Raw genomic sequence first — 20,267 nt, forward strand, 5'->3', positions numbered from 1 at the left:
ATTCTTGAACTTCATATGCTAATATTTAACTTTTAAAAAATACAATTATTTTTGTTTATGGGTACATCTGTGCTGCAGTGCTCCCATGAAGGTCGGAGGGCAACTAGTAGTCAGTTCTCTCATTCCTGGGGATCAAACTCCAAAGGCTTTGGAGCAAGTAATTTTAACCATAGTATCATCTTTTTGGCCTAGTTTTTATGCTATTGAAGTCCTTCTATCATGACCCTCTCTAGCTGTAATGACTGGAAGTTGATAGCTTTCTTCTTCAGTGATTTTTTTTCCCCAACTTATTTGATGTATAGTTTTTAGTGTCATGCCTTAGAGATTTATAACTAGTGTTTTGTTGTTTTTTTACTGCCACTGTCATACATCTTTTATATTAGAAGCCTTTTGTGGTCCTTTGAAATAGCATTTTGAGTAAATTAATATGCCATATTAAATACTTGATACCATGCAGTATATTTGTGTGATAGGAATCCTGAAATCACTGTTATCCTGTAAGGACAAGTATTTGTTTAGCATGAACTCTGGATCATAGAGGAATTGCTCTCTGAATGTTTGATGAATACAGAACTATTTCACTAAAATTGAAGATGGACATGATAATTTGGGATTTTTAGCTCTTTGTTCTAATTAAAGTTTAGTTTCATAGATTTCCAAAGTCTTTAATACAGATATTGATTGTAAGCCTTATTTATATTAAGAAAGCCTTTTTTGACATAATTACGATTAAATTGAAACCTAGTTACAGATTATTCACAGTTCATTCTTTTTGTTTTAATTTAGGAAACATTTAGGTGTATTATTATAAATCCTACTTATGTAAATATTTTACTTAGTTAAACTCAAAACACTCATCTGTGAATGTTTGTAAACCATGGTCGTAGAATTAAATTAGACAAAATAGTAAAATAAAATTAATATACATTATTTGAAACAACCTTCTGTGAAAATGCCCCAGTGTTACTTATCTGAGTTCTTATTTTGTATTAAAGAAAAAAAAAAAAAGACTTGGGTTGCTCAAATTGTGCCGAGATACTTTCTGTATTTTGCCTCTTCATTTTCTTCTCTTCTAATTGTTCTTTTACAGAAATTGTTTCTCTGGGTTTGGAGTCTGCAGCAGCGTATCTTCTTGAATTCTTTAGGTTGATAGACAGGCTTTGCTTTCGTAAATTTGTAGTTCCGGGGACCTCTGGTTCTAATGTTAATGAGGCAACAACTTTCCTACATGAGATTAGGTAGTATATCAAATGTTATATTCGTCTTAAAGAGCTTTTAAAAATTATAGTTAATTTTGATCTTTGAGCTTTGGTACTTTATTTTTTACTTGAATGCTTGTACATTACTTTGCAAAAGGAGAAAAAGTCTAAGATTTGAGAGGGAAACAGTATTCCTGCTTTAGTATTTATTTGTTGATTTTGCCATATGTATTTATGTATTTTTTTTTTACTGTCATTGAAAATGTGGTTACCAGGTAGGCGGTGGTGGTTCACCTCTTAAAAAAAAAAGTTACTAAGATTGTAGATGCTTGTCTGTGACAGCTGTTTGTGTGCTTGTGCATGTGCATATACGTATGCTTTTTCCTACCTTAAGTGAACTTGGTAAAACTAATGCCTGTATAATAAATTAAACTGGGGTAACGTTGCTGAAGTTTATCTAAAATCACCTGCATTGAAGATTTGATCCAGCTATAAGAACTTGATAATGAAAGATGTCAGTTTATGAGCAAATGATTCTAAATTGAGACTTGCAATATTTTTACTTAATTTCTTCAAAATTAGTTAATCAAGATTGAAATAGTTTAAAATAGACTAATGAAAAATACCCAGAAATATTAAAATGCCATTAATTGTAAAACTAAAATGCTTAGTAATGGCGTAGATTAGCCTACCATAATTGTTAATCACAGTTTAAATAGAAAAAAGGAGAATTATTAAAATTTAAAGGCTAGATACAGTGATTAGTTATTTAGGGAAGTATAAGTGTTTAAAAGTTATCTTGATCACTGTTCTGTTGCTGTGAAGAGCCACTGTGACCAAGAGGTTTAGTCCATTATCATGTCGGTGGTGAGCATGGTGCCATGCAGGCAGGCATGGTGCTGGAGAAGCAGTTGAGAGCTATATCCTCATCTGCAGTCAGAGAGAGACAGAGGCACACTAGGCCTGGCATGGGGTTTTAAACCCACTCCCAGTGGCACTTCCTCCAAGGCCACACCTCCTAATCCTTTTAATCCCTTCAAGAGTTTCAATCTCTGGTGATTTAGCATTAAAATGAGTCTCTGGAGCTCATTCTCATGCAAACCACCATATTCCATTTTCTGGCCCCCATATGCTTGTGGCTATATCATAATGCAAAATATATTTAATAGTCCAGCTTCAAAAATCTTCATAATTTTTCATAGTTTCAATACTCTTTAAACATTCAGAGTCTCTTTTGAGACTCAAGGCTGTCTCTTAACTGTATCCCCCTGTAAATAAAAAACAAAACAAAACCCATACTTCCAGTATATAATGGCACAGAATACCATTCCAAAAGAGAGGAAAGGGAGCATAATGAGGAAATATTGTAACAAAGCAAGACCGAAAACCAGCAAATTCTGCATCTTCATGTCTGATGGCAAAGTGCTCTTCAGATTTCCAACTGTTTTCAGCTTTATTAACTTCATACTTGTCTCTTGGACTGGTTTCACACCTGGGCTGTATCCTCAGCAGGTATCCCATGCTTCTGGCATCTCCAAGTTTTGGGCTCTCCAACACAACCAAGGCTCCACATTCACAGCTTGATGTAGGGGCCTCTGAGCATCCATGCAGACACCCCTGCCATATGCCTGGCCTTAGCAGCTTTTTTTTTTTTTTAGCCACAGTGGAAGATTGTTAGAACCCTTTTCTTGATTCCTTGGCTCTAAAGCCAGAACAATGTGGTCATGACTAAAGCTGCTAAGTTCTGCTTGTTGAGACTAGAACTTAGCCCCCCCCACTCCCCTTCTTTTTGGTTACTATTGGTCTCCTTCACTGTAGCATGATTAATAAAAACCCAGAAACAGAAATTGGGGTTCAACCTGATGAAGGCCAGAAAAGCAAAAACAGCCAGCCACTGGTTTTTACCTCTACTTCAAACAGAAGTAGAGATCTTGCCTCCAGGAATCTCAGAATGAAACTGTGTCTTGAGAGCTGTCTCCTTATGCCTTATATTTCTCTCTAGGGCTGGGATTAAAGGTGTACACCACTGGGATTAAAGGCATGCCAACTAGTGTGGCTTCTGGGATTAAAGGTGTGTTATCACTGCCTGGTCTGTAAGGCTGACCAGTGGGGCTCTTTTACTCTCTGATCTTCAGAAAGCTTTATTTATTAAAATACAAGTGAAATTTCATTACATTTCACTGTTTACACTTTCCTTTAGTTCCTTTTCAAAGTTAGAAGCTTAACTGGGTGGAATCTTGTACTGAGGTCATACTCCTTTATTCCATTTATATATGAAGCTATGGAGATAACTCTCAGAAACTCACTTTATAGCAGATGTATTAAAAGCCTAAGTGAGAAATGCAAACAAAAATTTATAGTTATTTATTGTACTGTTTTCTCAGTAACACTACTGAACTAGGAGAAAGTGAGAAAGGAAAAATTGCTATTAATTATTGTATAAAATGTGATAGTGTCAAAGGACAGCATTACATAAGCCAAGTATGTTGTAGAAAATGAAAATGATTTTACATAACATATCTGGAGGAACTGAAGTTTGTAAAGAGTAACTTGCTTAAGCTTGTAAGAACTCAGACTGAAGCAGCATGCACAGGTCTGCACCAGATCCTCAGTGTGTATTTTAATGTATGGCTTTCAGTTTAGTTTTTTTTTTTTTTCATGAGACTCTTGAGTGTGTAGACAAGAGAACATCTGATTCTTGTGCCTTTTCCTTCTGTTTCTTTGTATTGTCCAACTTCATTGAGATAGTTTTTGATTTATCTTATTATTTCTTAAATTTTGTTAAATTTTATTATCTTTTAGCCTGTTCTTTTCTAATGAGAGGTAGGAAGGGAGTGGGTAAGGATGGGAGGGAGAGGTGGGAGAAACTGCAAGGAATAGAGGAAGGGGAAACTACAATGAGGATATATTGTGTGAGAAAAGAATCTATTTCCAATAAAAGGAAAAAAAGTAACCTGCTTAACATTTCTTTTGTCAGATTTGAATACAAATACTGCATAGGTTTTAAAGTAACTATTTTTGAACAAAACTTGTATAATTTATAAAATCACTTTGAGTGGGGGTTTTGCATTGTACTTTTGCATTATGTTTTATTTTCTAAATTGACTATATACCAATATTGTGACTAGAGAAGTAATTCAGTTCTTGAGAAATAGCTGGAAGAACAAAGTGATTTGTTTGCGAAGTTTTGCGTTCTGGTACAGAAATTAGTGGGTTGAACTACAGCTTGATACTTTACATGCACAGGTATTTTGCATACACAAGTATTTTGTATAATGTGGGCTTTTCACCTATGAGAGTCAGAGCAATTGATATTTCAGTGGCTAATTTCCAAAATTTTTCTTTTTTTTTTTTCAGAGTGAGGTTGGATATTTATTTAGTGGTTATGAAAGGGAGGGGAAAAGGGGAGAAGAGCAGAGAAGGGGCGGGGGGAGGAGGAGAGATGGAAGCCAGAAGCTACCTCTCCGAGAGACAGAAAAGAGCCAAAATTTTTATTTCATTACTGATTTGTTTTTAGAAAATTGAGTAAATATAATTTGTTATGCTCTTTTCTATTTAGCAGAGTAGTTGAAATACAAAGCAGTGTTTGGAGATTGAAAATATCGTTTTATTTATTAGATACAGAGACCCTCCGTTTTTATTTTTTCTTAAACCTAGTTATTTTATTACTATGTTACTTATTTGTTAATTCACCAAATACATGTTGATCTAAAAATAGCCAAGTTTTAGACTAAGTACAAAACAAACAAAATATATTATCTATGGAGTTATGTTGTATGTATGTTATGGGAAGAGCCAGGAAATAAATATGCTATATACAAATGTGATTTTATTTGTAAATGAGTTTTTTATTAAGTAAATACATAACTACATAAACGGTATCAAGGGTTACCAGTGGTGAGAGTGGATTGTGATTTTCAACGGGCAAATCAGTTTTAGTTTCTATGTTAGGAAACATTAAAAGAACAAACAAACACCCCCTTCCAACCACCCACCCCCACTGGGCATGGTAGGCAGAAGGTACAACTAGTGCAAACACCCTAAATTAGAAGCATGTTTGATGTGTTGGAAGAACGGGGCAGGTAATTAGGACCTGAAGCTGACAAAGTAGAGAGAAGTAATAAATGAATGCACACAGGTAGTGGACTACTTCTTAGGGTAGTTTCCTGTTGATGTGGTAAAATACCCTGTCAAAATCAGTTTAACAGGGAAAAGGTTTACTTGGCTCAAAATTACAGGTTACAATACTTTATTAGGAGGGAAATCAAGACATCAGGAACTGGAAATAGCTAGTTATATTGGATTCGTAGTCTAAAGCTGAGAACAGTGAATTCATTCATGCATGCCAGTGCTCAGCTTACCCTCGCAATTTTATATAGTCTGGGATCCCCTGCTCAGGAAATGATTCCACCCACAATTACGATGTGTTTCCACACATTAATTGATCAAGACAGTCTCAGACATTCTCAGAGGTTAGCCTTACTATGGACAGTCCCTTTAGATGTGTACCCTGGAGACCTGCTTCCTTCTTGTCATGTTGACAGTTAATAGTAACCATTATATGAGACAAGTTTATGTACAACCTGGGTAGGTCCGTATTAAAGGAAGTGAAAATACTGTAGGTTTGAATAGAAAAGGTGTGGTAAGCATGAGACGTGAAGTGGGAAACATTTGAAATTCACTAGTCTGCCTAGAGGGATATCTTTTTGTCTTGGGATGATAAGAAAGAATTCCCAAGGGGGAATGATTTAGTGTTATTTGGTAGAATTTAGAAATATTTCATTTTTTCATAATTAGGAAGATAAACATACTTTTTGACCAAACTTATATTTCCACTTAAAATTAGAACTATAAGTAACCTCATAAAGGAACAGTTGCTTTTTATCCCCTTATATCTGTTTAGCCATGTTCATTTAAAACATTGATGTTGTATTCTAGTGAAATTTTAAAATTTTTGTAATTTGAGACATTTCTTTTTTACTCAATATAATTATTAGAATATGAATAATTGCCATTTACTTTTCCCCCATGAAACTAAGTTACATTAAACAACGTTATATATCTTATTAACCAAGATTCACCTATATTCCTTTTTGTTTAAAAGGCTCTGCATTTGCTTGTGAATGAAATACAAAGTAATTTTTATTTTTTGGTGAAATAGATCTAGAAGGATAGATAGATGTTATAGTAATGGTATAATAAAAAAAAATGAAGTCATTGAGTCCTAAATTATCTTTTAATTTGTAAAAGTAACCTACTTTGATATAGTTGTCTTTTTCCAAATTTGACCGCAATTGTATTTTAATGTTCTTTCCTTCTTATAGTTCTTTGAATCACCAACTCAATTACCTGGTATCTCTATATATTATTTCCTTACCATGTCACATCTTTAGTGCTGTTGATAGGGTCATAACTTACTTGAAAGCATAATGTTTTCTACTACAGGATAGAATGCTAACTAATTAATTACTTGTTAAGTGTCACTAAGTGTAGTTAAAGACAGTTTCTTGTGTAATTACTTGTTAACTGTCACTAAGTGTAGTTAAAGATAGATTCTTGTGTTTCTAGATTTTTTTTTTGCAGACTTCACTGTTTCAGTCGTGGGTTTTTTATTTTTTCTAGTTGACTCATATTTAATTATAGTTATCTTAAAAATTGACTAAAGCCCCATTTTTAGGCACTAACACTTTTTCATGTATAAATATTTTATCAGTAATTATTATCAACTTTGAGTTTTTAAAAAGTTACAACTAAAAATTTGATACATACTATTGCTAGTCATTGTGAAATAATAGTTTTGATATTTTAACTGTCTTTAACAGTTGTATCTTTATACCTGAACAGTGTTAAATATTCTTATATAGTTTGAGGTTCTAAGCATTTGTAAGTTTTTGGATAGAAGGAATTAAAGTACATCTTGATGAAACTGTCATCATTGGGGTTGCATGTCACGGTTATTTTCTTGGGGTACAAACAGGTGAGTCTGACATGTCAGTGGTCTGTGGTATTTGAATAATATGGTTTTATTTTGCTTCTGAAGGATAGTTGATAACTGGTTTTGTGTCCACAAAATAAAATTGGAGCCAAGCATTATTATGGTTTAATACCAGGTTATTTCTGTGTATAAGGAATACATGTCAGAGACTAAACCATCATGGAAACTACTGACTGTTCTGTAACTGTAAATTACTGTATAACCTGTTTAAACTTAACTAAGTTAATTCACAGCTCTCAGATGACTTGTAAATGTTTTCAGGTGTTAGATTATTGAATAACATTTGTAGGCTAACAGTAGGCATTTGTTGTATTCAAATATATGATTTTATACTGATAGAATATTAAGCGTGATTTAATTTTCCTTTGAAATAGTGTTACTTTAAAACCCGTGAAGCATGCAGTTTTGTTAGCGTTTCAGCAGGACTCACACAAATGTGTGAGCCAAAATTGTATGTGGAAAAACTACCAAGATTCTTTACAATATACCTGAGATACCTTTGTTTCATAAGCTGTAGGGTATAATTGCTAGACTCTTAGTTTGGGTTAAATAGCTTATTGTGTGTGTGTTCATGTGCATGTGTGAGAATATATATAGTATGTGTGTATACATAAATGACACGTACTGCTTTTAAGAAATTTTCTGGTTAAGTGCAAATGAGAAACTGAAGTGATAACTAGTCAGTATAGCTGGATGTGCTTTAGGGGAAATCAGCCGCTTTCTGTTAAAAATAAAAATTAGCCTAGATTTATTGGGTATACCTTCTCTGTACTTAAGTTATGTATAGCAAATAAATACAGTAGTTATTAGGTTAGGTTTTTGTGTTGGAGTCAGTGTAGAAGACAGAAGGTCAGCCTCAGTCAGCTCTTGAAGTCAAGATCCCCATGTGACTTCTGTTTTCACTCATGGAAAGGTTTGTTCTAAATCATTCTGGGAGACAGAATATTTGAGTATTATTCATTGATGAATAAAAATCCCTGGAGTCCAGATTTAACTGCTTTTGTATAGTAACCTTACTTCATAGCTTTAAAAGGTGTGTGTGTGTGTTGTATTGCACACACACATATAGAATGCTTTTTTTTTTTAAAGAATTCTGGCCAAAGAGTAAAAAGTTTGAGTTTTAATCCTAGCTTTGTGTCTTACTTATATTGTGACTTTGGATATAATCATTTGACTTTATTTGTTTTTTTTAAGATCAGAATAAAGAGCAACTATATTGTTTTTATCGTTTGAGGACTTTAAACTAAGAGCCATATAGAAAGCATTTTTTGAAAATCAGCATTTGATAAATGAAATGACTTCTAGAAATCTGAATTTAAGAAACATAGTTTCTTTCTGGAGTACATTTATATTCCCCGTTTTCTTGGTAGCGGATACTCTGTTTTCAAGGAAGCTGAATGGGAAATACAGACTTGAGCGACTTGTTCCAACTGCAGTATATCAGCATATGAAGATGCATAAACGAATTCTTGGACACTTATCATCGGTGTACTGTGTAACTTTTGATCGAACTGGCAGGCGGATATTTACTGTAAGTCATCTTTAAAGTCTTTTCTGATAGATAAAATTGAAGAAACATTGCCTAAATGAGAACTTGAAGTAAAAATTTTGATTTTTTTATCTTTTAATGGGAATCTGGAAATTTGGGTAATTTTTAAAAGCATGCTCTAAGAAGTTTTTATTTAAATTCAAACTTTTTCCAAGTTCAGAAGTTCCTAAAGTATAATCACAGTTACACATATGTGGTTCACTTATGTATTTCTCAATATTCATCACATAGGCGGATGGTGGGACTTTTATAAAAGGTTATGTCATATTTTTAAGACCCTCGGCAAATTGTAGGAAAGTATTAATCTGCAGAGAACCAGTTGCTAACCTGAGAACATTCTCTTTAAATGGTGATAGGAATTCTGAGTATATCAGATACTCTTTGCTTGGGATTTTGATTCCTCACACCTGATTCTCTAATAGCCATGATTCTAAAGAGGCACTGGGAGTCGTTTGTTCCGTTCTTTCTAGTGTGCTATGAGGAAAAGGAGTGGAGCATTTCTGCTGTGAGGGAGAAAAAACATTTTGGAAGCATTTCAACTTACTTTTTTAAGTACCATAACTATTCAGTAAGGATAATATTTGTCTTACTACTATGGTTGTACTTATTAAACACTATCCTGTGGGCTGAAAGTGTGCATTCACACAATCCTTAATTGTCTTTGAATCAAGAAACTTCAAATAGAAATTCCCATTTTTGACTTTGGGGAATTGCTGCTAACTTTAAAGATTTGTTTTATTTTATATGTATATGAATGTTTTGCCTGCACCAATATATGGGTTCACCTGGTGCTGATGGAGTTCAGAAGAGGGCATCAGATTTCCTGGAAACGGAGTTAACATATGGTTGTGAGCATCCATGTAGGTGTGGGAATCAAGCCTAAGTGTTCTACAGAAATAACATAGACTCCTCACTACTGAGCCATCTCTCCAGCTGCTAATTTTAATAAAACTAACAATTATTATAGATTTTTTGTTTTTCTTTCCATAAATTTGCATTTAAATTGAGAACTACCTATTCAGTTATCTATAGAACAACTAAAGTAAAGAATCTGAACGAATTTTCTTCTTTTAGTCTATTGGGCATGTGTACTTCACTTCCACTGTCAATATTTCCTACTTTCACCTTCTATCACCTCCATTGGTTTTATGAAGGAAAAATAAAAATTTCTAAACTTCCATATAGATCGTTAAATTCATGAAGAGCAGTTATCTGTATTTACTTTATGCTTGCTATATCCACATTAGTAGTTGACTTTTAAATTGTAATTGAATATCAATCAACCTGGCTGTTAATTTATTATGTTAATGTTTAGTTTTCAAAACCTAAATCATGACATTTCTAATATATGAAGCAATTCCTTCAAAAGTAGTAATAAACTAAAATAACAAGAAAGGTATTATGTTGGTTTTATACTTTGGTGAATATAAAACATTTACATCATTGTCATTTTAATTATTAAAAACAAAAATCATAGATTTTCTATTTTTGATGTTAGTAAAGTACCTTACAGGAGTTTTAAGAAAAATATGGATTGTAAATATCAAATTTATGCAGGATTATCTGATTTGATAGGAATTTGATACATAATCTCTTGGAATGATTTGAAGGAAACAATGAAATAATGGATTTGTTCCTATTTTCTGAGCTTAATAATATTTTCAGTACAGCATTTGATAATATTTTGAACCAAGAGATAGTCAGATTAACTACCTTTGGCTCAATCTAGCCTACCACTTGTTCTTATACTTTGTTTTTATAAAAATAAACAGTTGCTTATACTGAATGTAGTAACTTTTGAACACAAAATCACTTTTTACATGGTTTCTTACAGGATTATATGGCCTGCAGAGTTAAAATTATTTATTATCTGGCCTTTTAAGAAAATGTACATCTCAGGGCATTTAATTTGGGAAAGAAGAAACTTTTCTGGTTGTTTCTTTAGTTGAAGGCATACACAAAAGGAAAGAAAAGTAACATTAATGTTTATATGATCTTACCTAGACTTAAAAGATAACTTTTTAAGAATGATATATAATTTATTAGTTGTGCTAACTCTCAGTTTTCATTCATATGGTGATTTGTAGTTATATATTTTGAAATAGTACCTTGGAGTAAAATGCTAATGAACCTGTTAAAAAAAATCAAAAAAAAAAGTTTATCCTGTGTGTGCGTGTGTGTGCCTGCCCGTGTGTGTGTGTGTGTGTGCGTGTGTGTGTGTGCCTGCCCGTGTGCTCATTCACTCACATTAGTTTATGTGCAAGTGCCTGCAGAGGCCGTGTGTCAGATCTTTTAGAACTAGAATTAGAGGCAGGTATAAGCAGCTTTATATGGGTGATAGGAACTAACAGGGTTTTTCAGTATATGCTCTTGACCTCTGAGCCATCTTTTTAGTGGTGAGTCCTGTTTTTTCAATTTACTTTTAGCTTTGTATTATTACTTCAATGGGTGGGTAACGGGCCACATTTATAACTACACGTATTTACCTTGTAAAGTCAAAATGATAATGGGTATTTTCTCATTCAGCTTTCTAAGCATTCAACATAATGAACTGACTGGAACTTTACAGTTTGGTCTTGAAAATTGAAGAGGGCTAGGTAAAGCTTGTGACAATAGTTCATGACGAATAGAAAATTGAGGTCTTAATACATTGCCATAATTTATTGAAATAACAATTCGGTAAAGGGCTAATCAGTATTTTCTTTTAGTACATTGGGTATTCTGAAACTTTCAGTTTTATTTCTAAGTTGCTAGTTCAGATATATTGAAGGCTTTACCAAGGGACTATTTCTCTTTAGCCTTCTACAAAGGCCCAACTATAGTCAGGTTTAATCCTGTCCTTAAAAGCATCAGGTTTGCTATCAGAGTGCTCTAGTCACAGCCCTACCACCTCTTAAGAAAAAGAGGGGAATGGATAACAGTAGCAGCAACATAATGGGATTTTTGTGGTAGTAAGTGAAACACTGCATATTATTAGTACCTGTCAAAGGGTACAAATAAAAACCATTAAGCTTTAGCTATTGCTGTTAATTTCTAGACAGACTTAAGCAAACATTATCTATTTTTACTGTCTTAAATGTTTATGTGATGTTAGAGTTTGAACTCAGTGACTAGGCCACTGAGCTATGTTCCAACCTGCAGCTAATCTCTTGTTCATAAATGCTATGAAAAGTTCTACAGGAAATCCTTGTAATTGGTAAGTGAAATTTTCTTTTAGGAAACAATTATTATTTGTGCTAACTTACTGTAGTCATTAATATTGTCTTAGAATATTTTTTAAAAGGAAGGAGGTAGCATAATTGTGAGTTAATATACAAGTTAAAATTTACTTTCTAGGGGGCTGGAGAGATGGCTCAGAGGTTAAGAGCACTGACTGCTCTTCCTAGAGGATCTGAGTTCATTTCCCAGCAACCACATGGTGGCTCACAACCATCTACAATGAGATCTGGTGCCCTCTTCTGGAATGCCAGCAGAACAGTGTGTACATAATAAATAAATATATCTTTAAAAAAAAATTTACTTTCTAATTCTTAATTTTGTAATCTTTTTACTTGGTTTCAGAATCACTGCCTGAAATTATGTTTATGAAAGGAAAACAGAGTTGATGAATTCTCAGGACTTATTCAATAATACAAAAGTTCATTGAGCATATAAAAGACAGTGATCACAGCTTGGTGCAGTGATGCATGCTTTTAATCCCAGTATTCCAGGGGAGGCAGAGTCAGGTCTGGCTGTATGTTGAGAGTTCAGACCAGCCAGGCACATATAGTGTGCGGGGGACGGGGGACGGACACCCCTTTTCAGAAACGTAAAATGTATTTTTTTTTTAATTGAGATTAAGGCAAAGGAATGTAAAATACCACATTTACTAAGAGGTTATAATAAAGAATATGGGTTGATGTTAACCAATCACCATTTTAAGAATTGGAGGTATAAAATTTGAAGACACCTGCTTATAAATAGTAAATGGACAAACTTTCTGATATAATGTATTTGATTAGGTCCTTGATTCAACCTTACTGTAGAAAAAAGTAAGGTAATTTGCTGGAGAAGTAACACTTTAGCTGAATTTACTGGATATTACAGAGTTAGAGAAAGGCATTTACACACTCTGAGAAACTATAATATATAATTTTGCAATATTAGATATAGCACAGAATTGATAATGGCTTATCATTGAGCATGAACTAGAAATGCTGATGGAACAAACACACCAGGTTCCTGTATGACCTGCTAAAGAGTAAGTTTTCTGAATGCAAGAGAGAACAGGTGATTAAATTTAAAGTATATGTTGCATTTCTGTAGGAGTTAAGATAGAGTTCTTAAGAACTCCTACAGAAATCAGGCTGGTCCGAAATTCACCATCTTTCTGCTTCATGTTCAGCCAAAATGCTGGGATTATTGATGTATGCTTCTGTTTATAGATCCTGTTATGATATATGGATTAAAGCAATAGTGATGTTGGGGTGGTGTAAACTGAAAAGGTTCTGGCAGTGATCCATAAAACAAAGCAGAGTTTGAACAGTTACAAGGAAATAAGAATAAGCTTAGCACATTGAAAATAAGATTTAAAAGACTGGCATATGCCTGCGTGTGCACGAGTACAAGTATGAGAGAATATATATTTAACTTGTTTAATAGGAAGTCATTTCATTTACTGTGTCAGGCTTTTAAGCAGAAATGTCTGCTAAGTAGGACATGCTGCTCTTGTGTCTGAGAGGCCTATGTGGGAAGTCAAGTACACATTCTTAACAGTAGTGGGAACAAGAATGAGATCTAGTCTACAAGATTCAGCTGAAAAATCATTTATATGAAAAATAACATTACAGCTGAAGAAAGCTTAATCTTCAACTTTTAAAACTGACAGGAGACATAATAATTAGCATGGGCTGTTGCTTCTGATTCTGGGGGTGGATAGTAGGTAGGCAGAGAAGGGTGTCATAGAAGCCAAGAGGTGAGGTTTTCATGAAAGACACAAGAATAAGGCAAAATAAACTATGAGTTTGCCAAAGTTGTTAATTATTGCCTTGATCTAAATGTTTGTGGTCCCCACCCCCAAACTGCCATTTCAAAAGTATCTTAAAACCAAATCCCTATTAAAAGATACCTTATGTTCATGGTTAGGTCGTGACTTCATGAGTAGGCTGGTTTCCTTAGAAAGAGGCCAAAGGGGACTTCTTTGCCTCTTGGGCAATGTCTGTTAGAAGTTGCCACTTAGGAAGTAGATATAGAGCTTTTTACTAGAAACTGACTCTCTTAGTCTCTGGATCTTAGATTTACCTGCCTCTAGAACTCTGAGCATTTAAGTGGTTGTTTATAAATTACCCACCCCAAGATATTGTTAACAGTAGCTTCAGTTTATTAAGACAAAAAATAACTTTGACAGATGCTAGGTGTCTCTACTTCTGTTTTAGTTACATTGTTATTTTCCCTATGCATCAAATGCAGACCTTTCTTTTTACTGTTCAAAACCTTTCTACTACCTACTTACTCCCTTTGCTAGGGATAGGATTGTTTTCTCAAACCATTCATGTGGTTAATTTCTTTATTAGCAGGTTGAGGTTGAAGATCTTGACATAATCTTGTATTATGCCCCAAAAGGTACCAATTGTTTAAGAGGAAAAATTGGAGGTGAGAAAAATAGTAACAAACACGACCAAAGTAACTTTATCAGTTGTAGGATATGTTGACACTGTTCATTTTGAGAAGTGTTCTAATGAGGAAAATGTAGCCTTTGCAAAAGGCAACATCAGCTGGATCTGGTCAAAAAGATACATTCTGCAGAACTGGGTTCTGAGACATTGTACAGACCATGTTATAAACTTCTGAGGACATAAATAAGAAGGAATTAGAGGTAGGGGAGCCTGAAGAAATGTGACATTTAAGTATAATGTGTGTATGAAGTCCAGTGCAAAAGAAGAAAACAGTATATTATGAGCAGGGCTGACAGGCTGAATGGATCCTGCATATTAAAGATAGTATTATTTATAAATAATAAAGATAGTATTTATATTAGCTAGCTTCCTTATTTCAGAGATTGTCCAGTTTAAGGAGGAAATGGTGTATCAGGTCTGCAACCTACTCTTAAAAGAGTTCAAAAAAAGTCTGTCTCTCTGTCTTTGTCTCTCTCTAAGTAATTGTGACTTTTTTCCCCTTTTAAAGTAAGGGAAAGATTTACAGGTTTATGTTTTATTTTTAAGGTCAACTGAGCAAAATTGCTCTGTTCCCAAATGTATATAATTTTCTACATGTATAAATAAGAACTTTATCACATCTCTATTATATTGGATATTTTCATTTAATATTTCACTTCCTTGTCATGTAAAAAATTTATTTGTGTATGTGTGATGTGAGTATATGTGTACATGTATGTTGGCGTGCTCATGTACAGAAGCAAGAGACTGTTGGTATCCTCTACTACTCTTAGCCTGTTCTTTTAAGTGGAGGTCATCTCTCTCTGAACCTGGGCCTCTTACTTTCTCTGATAGGCTAGAATCCAGCAAGTTCCGTGTTCTTGTTGTCAATCCCTTTGAAGCTGGAGATACGGGGCACTTGCAGAACACTTAGTGGATCCTGGGATCTGAACTCAGGATGCACTCTTAACCCCAAGTCATCTTCCCAGCCCCTATACTTGCCACTTCTAATTCTCTAGCTCTTTTATAACCGCAACTGTAATGGACTTTGGAAAAGATTGTTTACTTACTAGGCAAGAGTATTTACTGAATAAGCCATATGAAAAATAACTAAAGTTCTAAAAGCTTTCCTTTTTAATAAATAACAAGTAACTACCTTAATTACATTGAAACTTGCTTCAAGAAAGTAAAATTTGTGAATATAGATTTTTGACTGTGTTTTTTCTACATTAGATTTATGTGGTTTGTAGCTTTGTGTTAAAGCTTAATAAAATTTTTATGTAGAATATACAGCATTTGTTTTCTGAAGTTTGAGGAAAATAAGAAACTCTATTGCATTACAAAATAAAAGCCATGTCAGACCTGTAGCAGTTTTCTTCCTCAAAAGAACAAAGCCGTATGCCTCCTAGGATATATGTTGCCTTGACTTGTATGCAAAAGAATACTTGTAGCTTTCCCCATCATGGGCTTTGTTACTCATCATCATCATCACCATTATTATTATTTTTAAGTATGGCCATTTATGGGGATTCATAAAATTTTAAACGTTTTTAGATAAAAGGAAGCAATTATTATTACCATCACTTCTATGAAATATTTAAAAGAATTAGATAAAAAGCAGTAATTCCAGCATAAAGGCCTGTCTTAAAGGCACCTTTCTTTAGTGCGATAATGTGTGGTCTTTTCAATTTTAGCACTAGAATCAGTGAACTTATAGGTTACATTAAGCCAAATTTTGTTTATATCCTAGTTTTTTATCAAGCCTTTATACTCTATTGTATTTTCAGAATAAAAGTATATTTTAGCTTCTTTGCCTCCATTCTTCATTGACAAGATATCTTGAAATAATAATTAAAAACTCATTAAATTTGGTCTCTTTTTAAAGATTAGGTAAGCTAAAGACTGCATAATTTTTTTGTACCATATTTCAGCTTATACTAGGTTTAGTGACCTTAGACAACTAGAAACATGGCAGTGAGCACTTCTCAAGATAATTATATTATTAAGTAAAATAGCTACTTATTTCTTGTCCATACTGTTTTGCGATTAACACTATATAACATTATAACTGGACTTAAAGTAACCTCCAAAATAACGGTTCAGTTTTGTAGCTAGTCTGATTTTTTTTTTCGTATTCCTTGTAATTATGTACAGTAAGTGGCACCTCTGTGCAGTTATATCTGCTGTTGTTGTCATGTTTAAACTAATAACTAACTTCTCTCTAACCTTGACCTTCTATTATTTCTCTGGACTATTCAGAAACAGGGTCTGTCAATTGAAGTTCTTTAGTAAGAACTTAAGTAGGTTACATCCTTGCTCTTAACACCCTCTCTGATTTTCCATAGATTAAGCTTTTCCAGATTTAGATGCCAGTATCTGGGTATAATGTTCTGTAACTGATGGCTACCAATTTCTACTGGACATTGGGACTTTACTGAAAAAAGACAATAAAAAAACAAAATAAAGACAACGCCAGTCAAGATGTTTGTACTACCTAAATATACCTAAATGCTATTTAAAAGTATTAGGTTTTTTCACTGTTAATTTTGGAATTTTTTTTCTTAATTTTATTCAAAAGTTTCTTAACTTTGTTCACATTTTTGGTCTGTCCTTTTGTTCCTTTTTCTTTTCCATTTTCTATTATTTGTGTTTGTTGAGGTTGGTTACACAATTTTTTCTGATTTGCTTTAAAAATTGTTCTCAGTACTCCTTTATACATATTTTAAATTCATTTTCTTTTAAAATTTCTTAGTATGAAAGTAATGAGTTTCAGTATGACATTTCCATGAATATGTGTCATGTTCAAATTTGTCACCCTCCTCTACTATCCTTACCCATGTTCCTGTCATTTGGCTTGCTCTCTTACTTGGAAACACCTTCCTGTATAGTCCCTTCATTGCTTTCATTTCCCAAATATCTATTACCTATTACTCTTACTTCCCCTAGCTTTTATTTAGAAGTAAAGGAAGGAGTCCTGTAGAGAAATAGGGGGAGAGTAAAGTTAAATATAAAAAGAGGAAAGGATAATAGCAAGGGTAGAAGAATGTTTTGGGGAGAAACAAGAGATTGTAGTAAGGAATGGGCTGCTTGTTGGTTCCCAGCCGCTTAGTACCGAAATAGTCACACAGAAACTGTAATAATTAAATAACTGCTTGGCCCATTAGCTCTACCTTCTTATTGGCTAATTCTTACATATTAATTTAACCCATTTCTAGTAATCTCTATATTGCCACATGCCTGTGGTTTACCCGGTAGAGTTCCCAGTGTCTGTTCTGCATGGCTTCTCTAACTCGCCTTTCTCCTCCCATGTTATGCTATAGGCCAAGCCAGTTTATTTATTAACCAATAAAAGCAACACGTAGACAGAAGGACCTCCCACACCAACAGATTGTATATTTTTTTAAGTTAAAATGAAACAAAACAGTTCCCAATAATAGACTGAAAAGAAAAAATACTACTTAGTAATGAAAATAGTATAAGTAAAATCAGGTGGTATATGAAGAGGAACTAAAACAAAAGCTTTTTAAAATATTTTAAAACACCATGAAACAGAAATACATCTAAAAGTGTAATAAGTACACTTCTTTTTTAACCAGGAAAAAAGATGTGTCTGTGCTTGATGTCACACACCTTTAATCCTAGCACTCAGGACTCAGGGCCAGGTGGATCTTTCTGTGAGCTCTAGGTGAGCCTGGTCAGGGTAGTAAGAGATTGGTTTTTTTGGTTGTTGTTGTTTTTTTGAGCAGGTTCTTCTTGGGTTCTCTGATTTGAGATGGCCAGTTATCTAATATGAAGGTAGAGAGTGTCAATTGAGCTAGTAGACTCTTGTATTTCCTATGGTTTGGACTGGTGCTGTATCTGTATTAGACAGCTATCTAATGTTCACCTTACTATCTCTATCTTTGTAGCTCTCCTTCTTTACCTACCAGGGACATTTTCTGACAACACTGAGCTTTGCAGTCTTAAAGACTGACCTAGTTCTCTCACCCTCCGCACACTCCCCAGATCATCACTGCTGGTGTGGCTATTGTTTTATCTGGCAGATATATCAGGACTGTGGAAAGGGACCAGGCCCTGAGGCAGATCTGTCTTCATGCTTTTCAAAAAACTCCTGAGTGTTATTCATCTTCATGCAGTATTTTTGCTCTGTAACAGTTAGCTATAGATGCATGGCTGCAAAGGTCAATCTGCTTGTTGTCCTCAGTAGCATAGTTGCAGAGGTTTCTCGGTTGGTGTTGTTAGCCACCGAGGGCAGGATATCTCTGATGAGGTACCTCCTGTCCTTTATCTACGCTCCTGCCACCTGATCTTTACAACAGCTTTCCTAAACCTTTTCTCACTCAGTGGCTGAAGTAGGCCAAATTATGAAGCAGGCCAAACCTGATCTCAAGCTCTTATTGTAGCTTAGTTTTTAGTGATAGTCTCTCCCTCAAGATGATACCCAGTTGCTGCCCATCACATTGAATGAGACATTAGATTTCTACCCACTAGAGGAATTACTTACTATATCTCACCAAAACCATCATTTGAGTTGGCTGTGAGGATAGGGCTTTAGACTCTTGAGAATAAAGTCTGGTTTTTCTTGTTCTCATTCTCCTTCACATGCATGTATCTTTCCTACATATATCTTAAATGTATATGCCTTGTTGATATTGAACCTTTTCACCATTTATATAACATTGTTCTTGTTTAATACCTAATATGATTTTAACATTTTCCTCTTGTTAGAGTCTGATGTCTTACTCTTTGATTTGTTGTTAACTCAGTATCATTTGGTGCTGCAGTTAGGCTTAAGAAAAGAAAATTTGTTTAAATTCTGATCAACAATTTGATCTGTTTAAAGAATAATTTTTAGTCAGTTTTCAACTTACCTTTCATAGTTATGTAAAACACGTGTGTAAGGTATTGAAGCTGTACCTCAGCAGTGATGCACTTTTCTTGCACTGGGTTTAATCCCTGGTGAGCAACAGTAAATAAATAGAATACATTTATAGTGCATTTATGTATCTATGCTTTCATTTTGGTCTGTAATTTTCTTTTTTACAGCATATCAGTGTTTCTGCTTGCTTATTTATTTGTATGTCCAGGTGTGTACCATGAAGGTCAGAAGGTGTCATAGTCCTTAGAACTTGAATTAGAGACAGTATGAGCCACCATATGGACCTGCTCCTCTACAAGAGTAGCAAGTGCTCTTAAGTGCTGAGGCATCTCTCCAGCCTACCATGCTTTGTTTTTGTTTTTTTCCAGATAGGGTTTCATGTAGTCTGAGCAGGCCTCAAACTTAGTATGTAGCCAGGGTTGACCTTGAGCTCATCTTCTGTTTTTCGCATGTTGAGATTACACAAATCACAAGTGTATCTGTCCACATAGTTTATTGTATTTTTTTTTTTGGTTTTTCGAGTTTATTGTATTTTTAAAAATGTTTTCTCAGAGCTGGAGAGATGGTTCAGTGGTTAAAAGCATTGGTTGAGCTTCCAGATGATCTGGGTTTGATTCCCAACATCCACATGATAACTCCAGTTCCAGGAAGCAGTATGCTCATTTCTAACTTCTACTGACCCTGCATAAATAGGGTATATAAACATGCATATAGGCTACACCCATGCTTGTTAAATGTTTTCTCAATAGTCTATGTTCCTTTCTGTTTGTTTTCTGTTTTTATGGTCATTTGAAAAGATCCTAGTTGATTTTTTTCTTTCAAATTTCCTTAAAGAAATTATTGATCAAAAGTAATAAAGCATGAGGTAGAATCTGCTTAGGAATACTTAGTGTTCTGTTTGAAATTCTATTAAGATTTATATAGGAGCAGAGATAGGTCCCTGAGTAGTATATTAGAGATTTCCTAAAGTAGGTGATTAAAAGTTCTGTTATTTGATTGGAGAAAAGAAAGA

The 20,267-nt window shown here is 34.1% G+C and overlaps 1 protein-coding gene across 4 annotated transcripts in view; it reads left to right on the plus strand.

The window, feature by feature from the left end:
• LOC121465938 (pleckstrin homology domain interacting protein) overlaps positions 1–20,267 on the plus strand; it is a 120,096-nt gene that overhangs the window by 22,312 nt on the left and 77,517 nt on the right. For all 4 annotated transcript variants that reach the window (XM_041679361.1, XM_041679362.1, XM_041679363.1 and 1 more), the window contains exon 7: positions 8,565–8,725. In XM_041679361.1, coding sequence (XP_041535295.1) covers positions 8,565–8,725 — 161 coding nt within the window. The remainder of the gene's footprint in view (positions 1–8,564; positions 8,726–20,267) is intronic.

Source organism: Microtus oregoni, unplaced genomic scaffold (assembly GCF_018167655.1).
Source record: "Microtus oregoni isolate MIOR12 unplaced genomic scaffold, Mior012 000032F_ref0000030, whole genome shotgun sequence".
NCBI lineage: Eukaryota > Metazoa > Chordata > Mammalia > Rodentia > Cricetidae > Microtus > Microtus oregoni.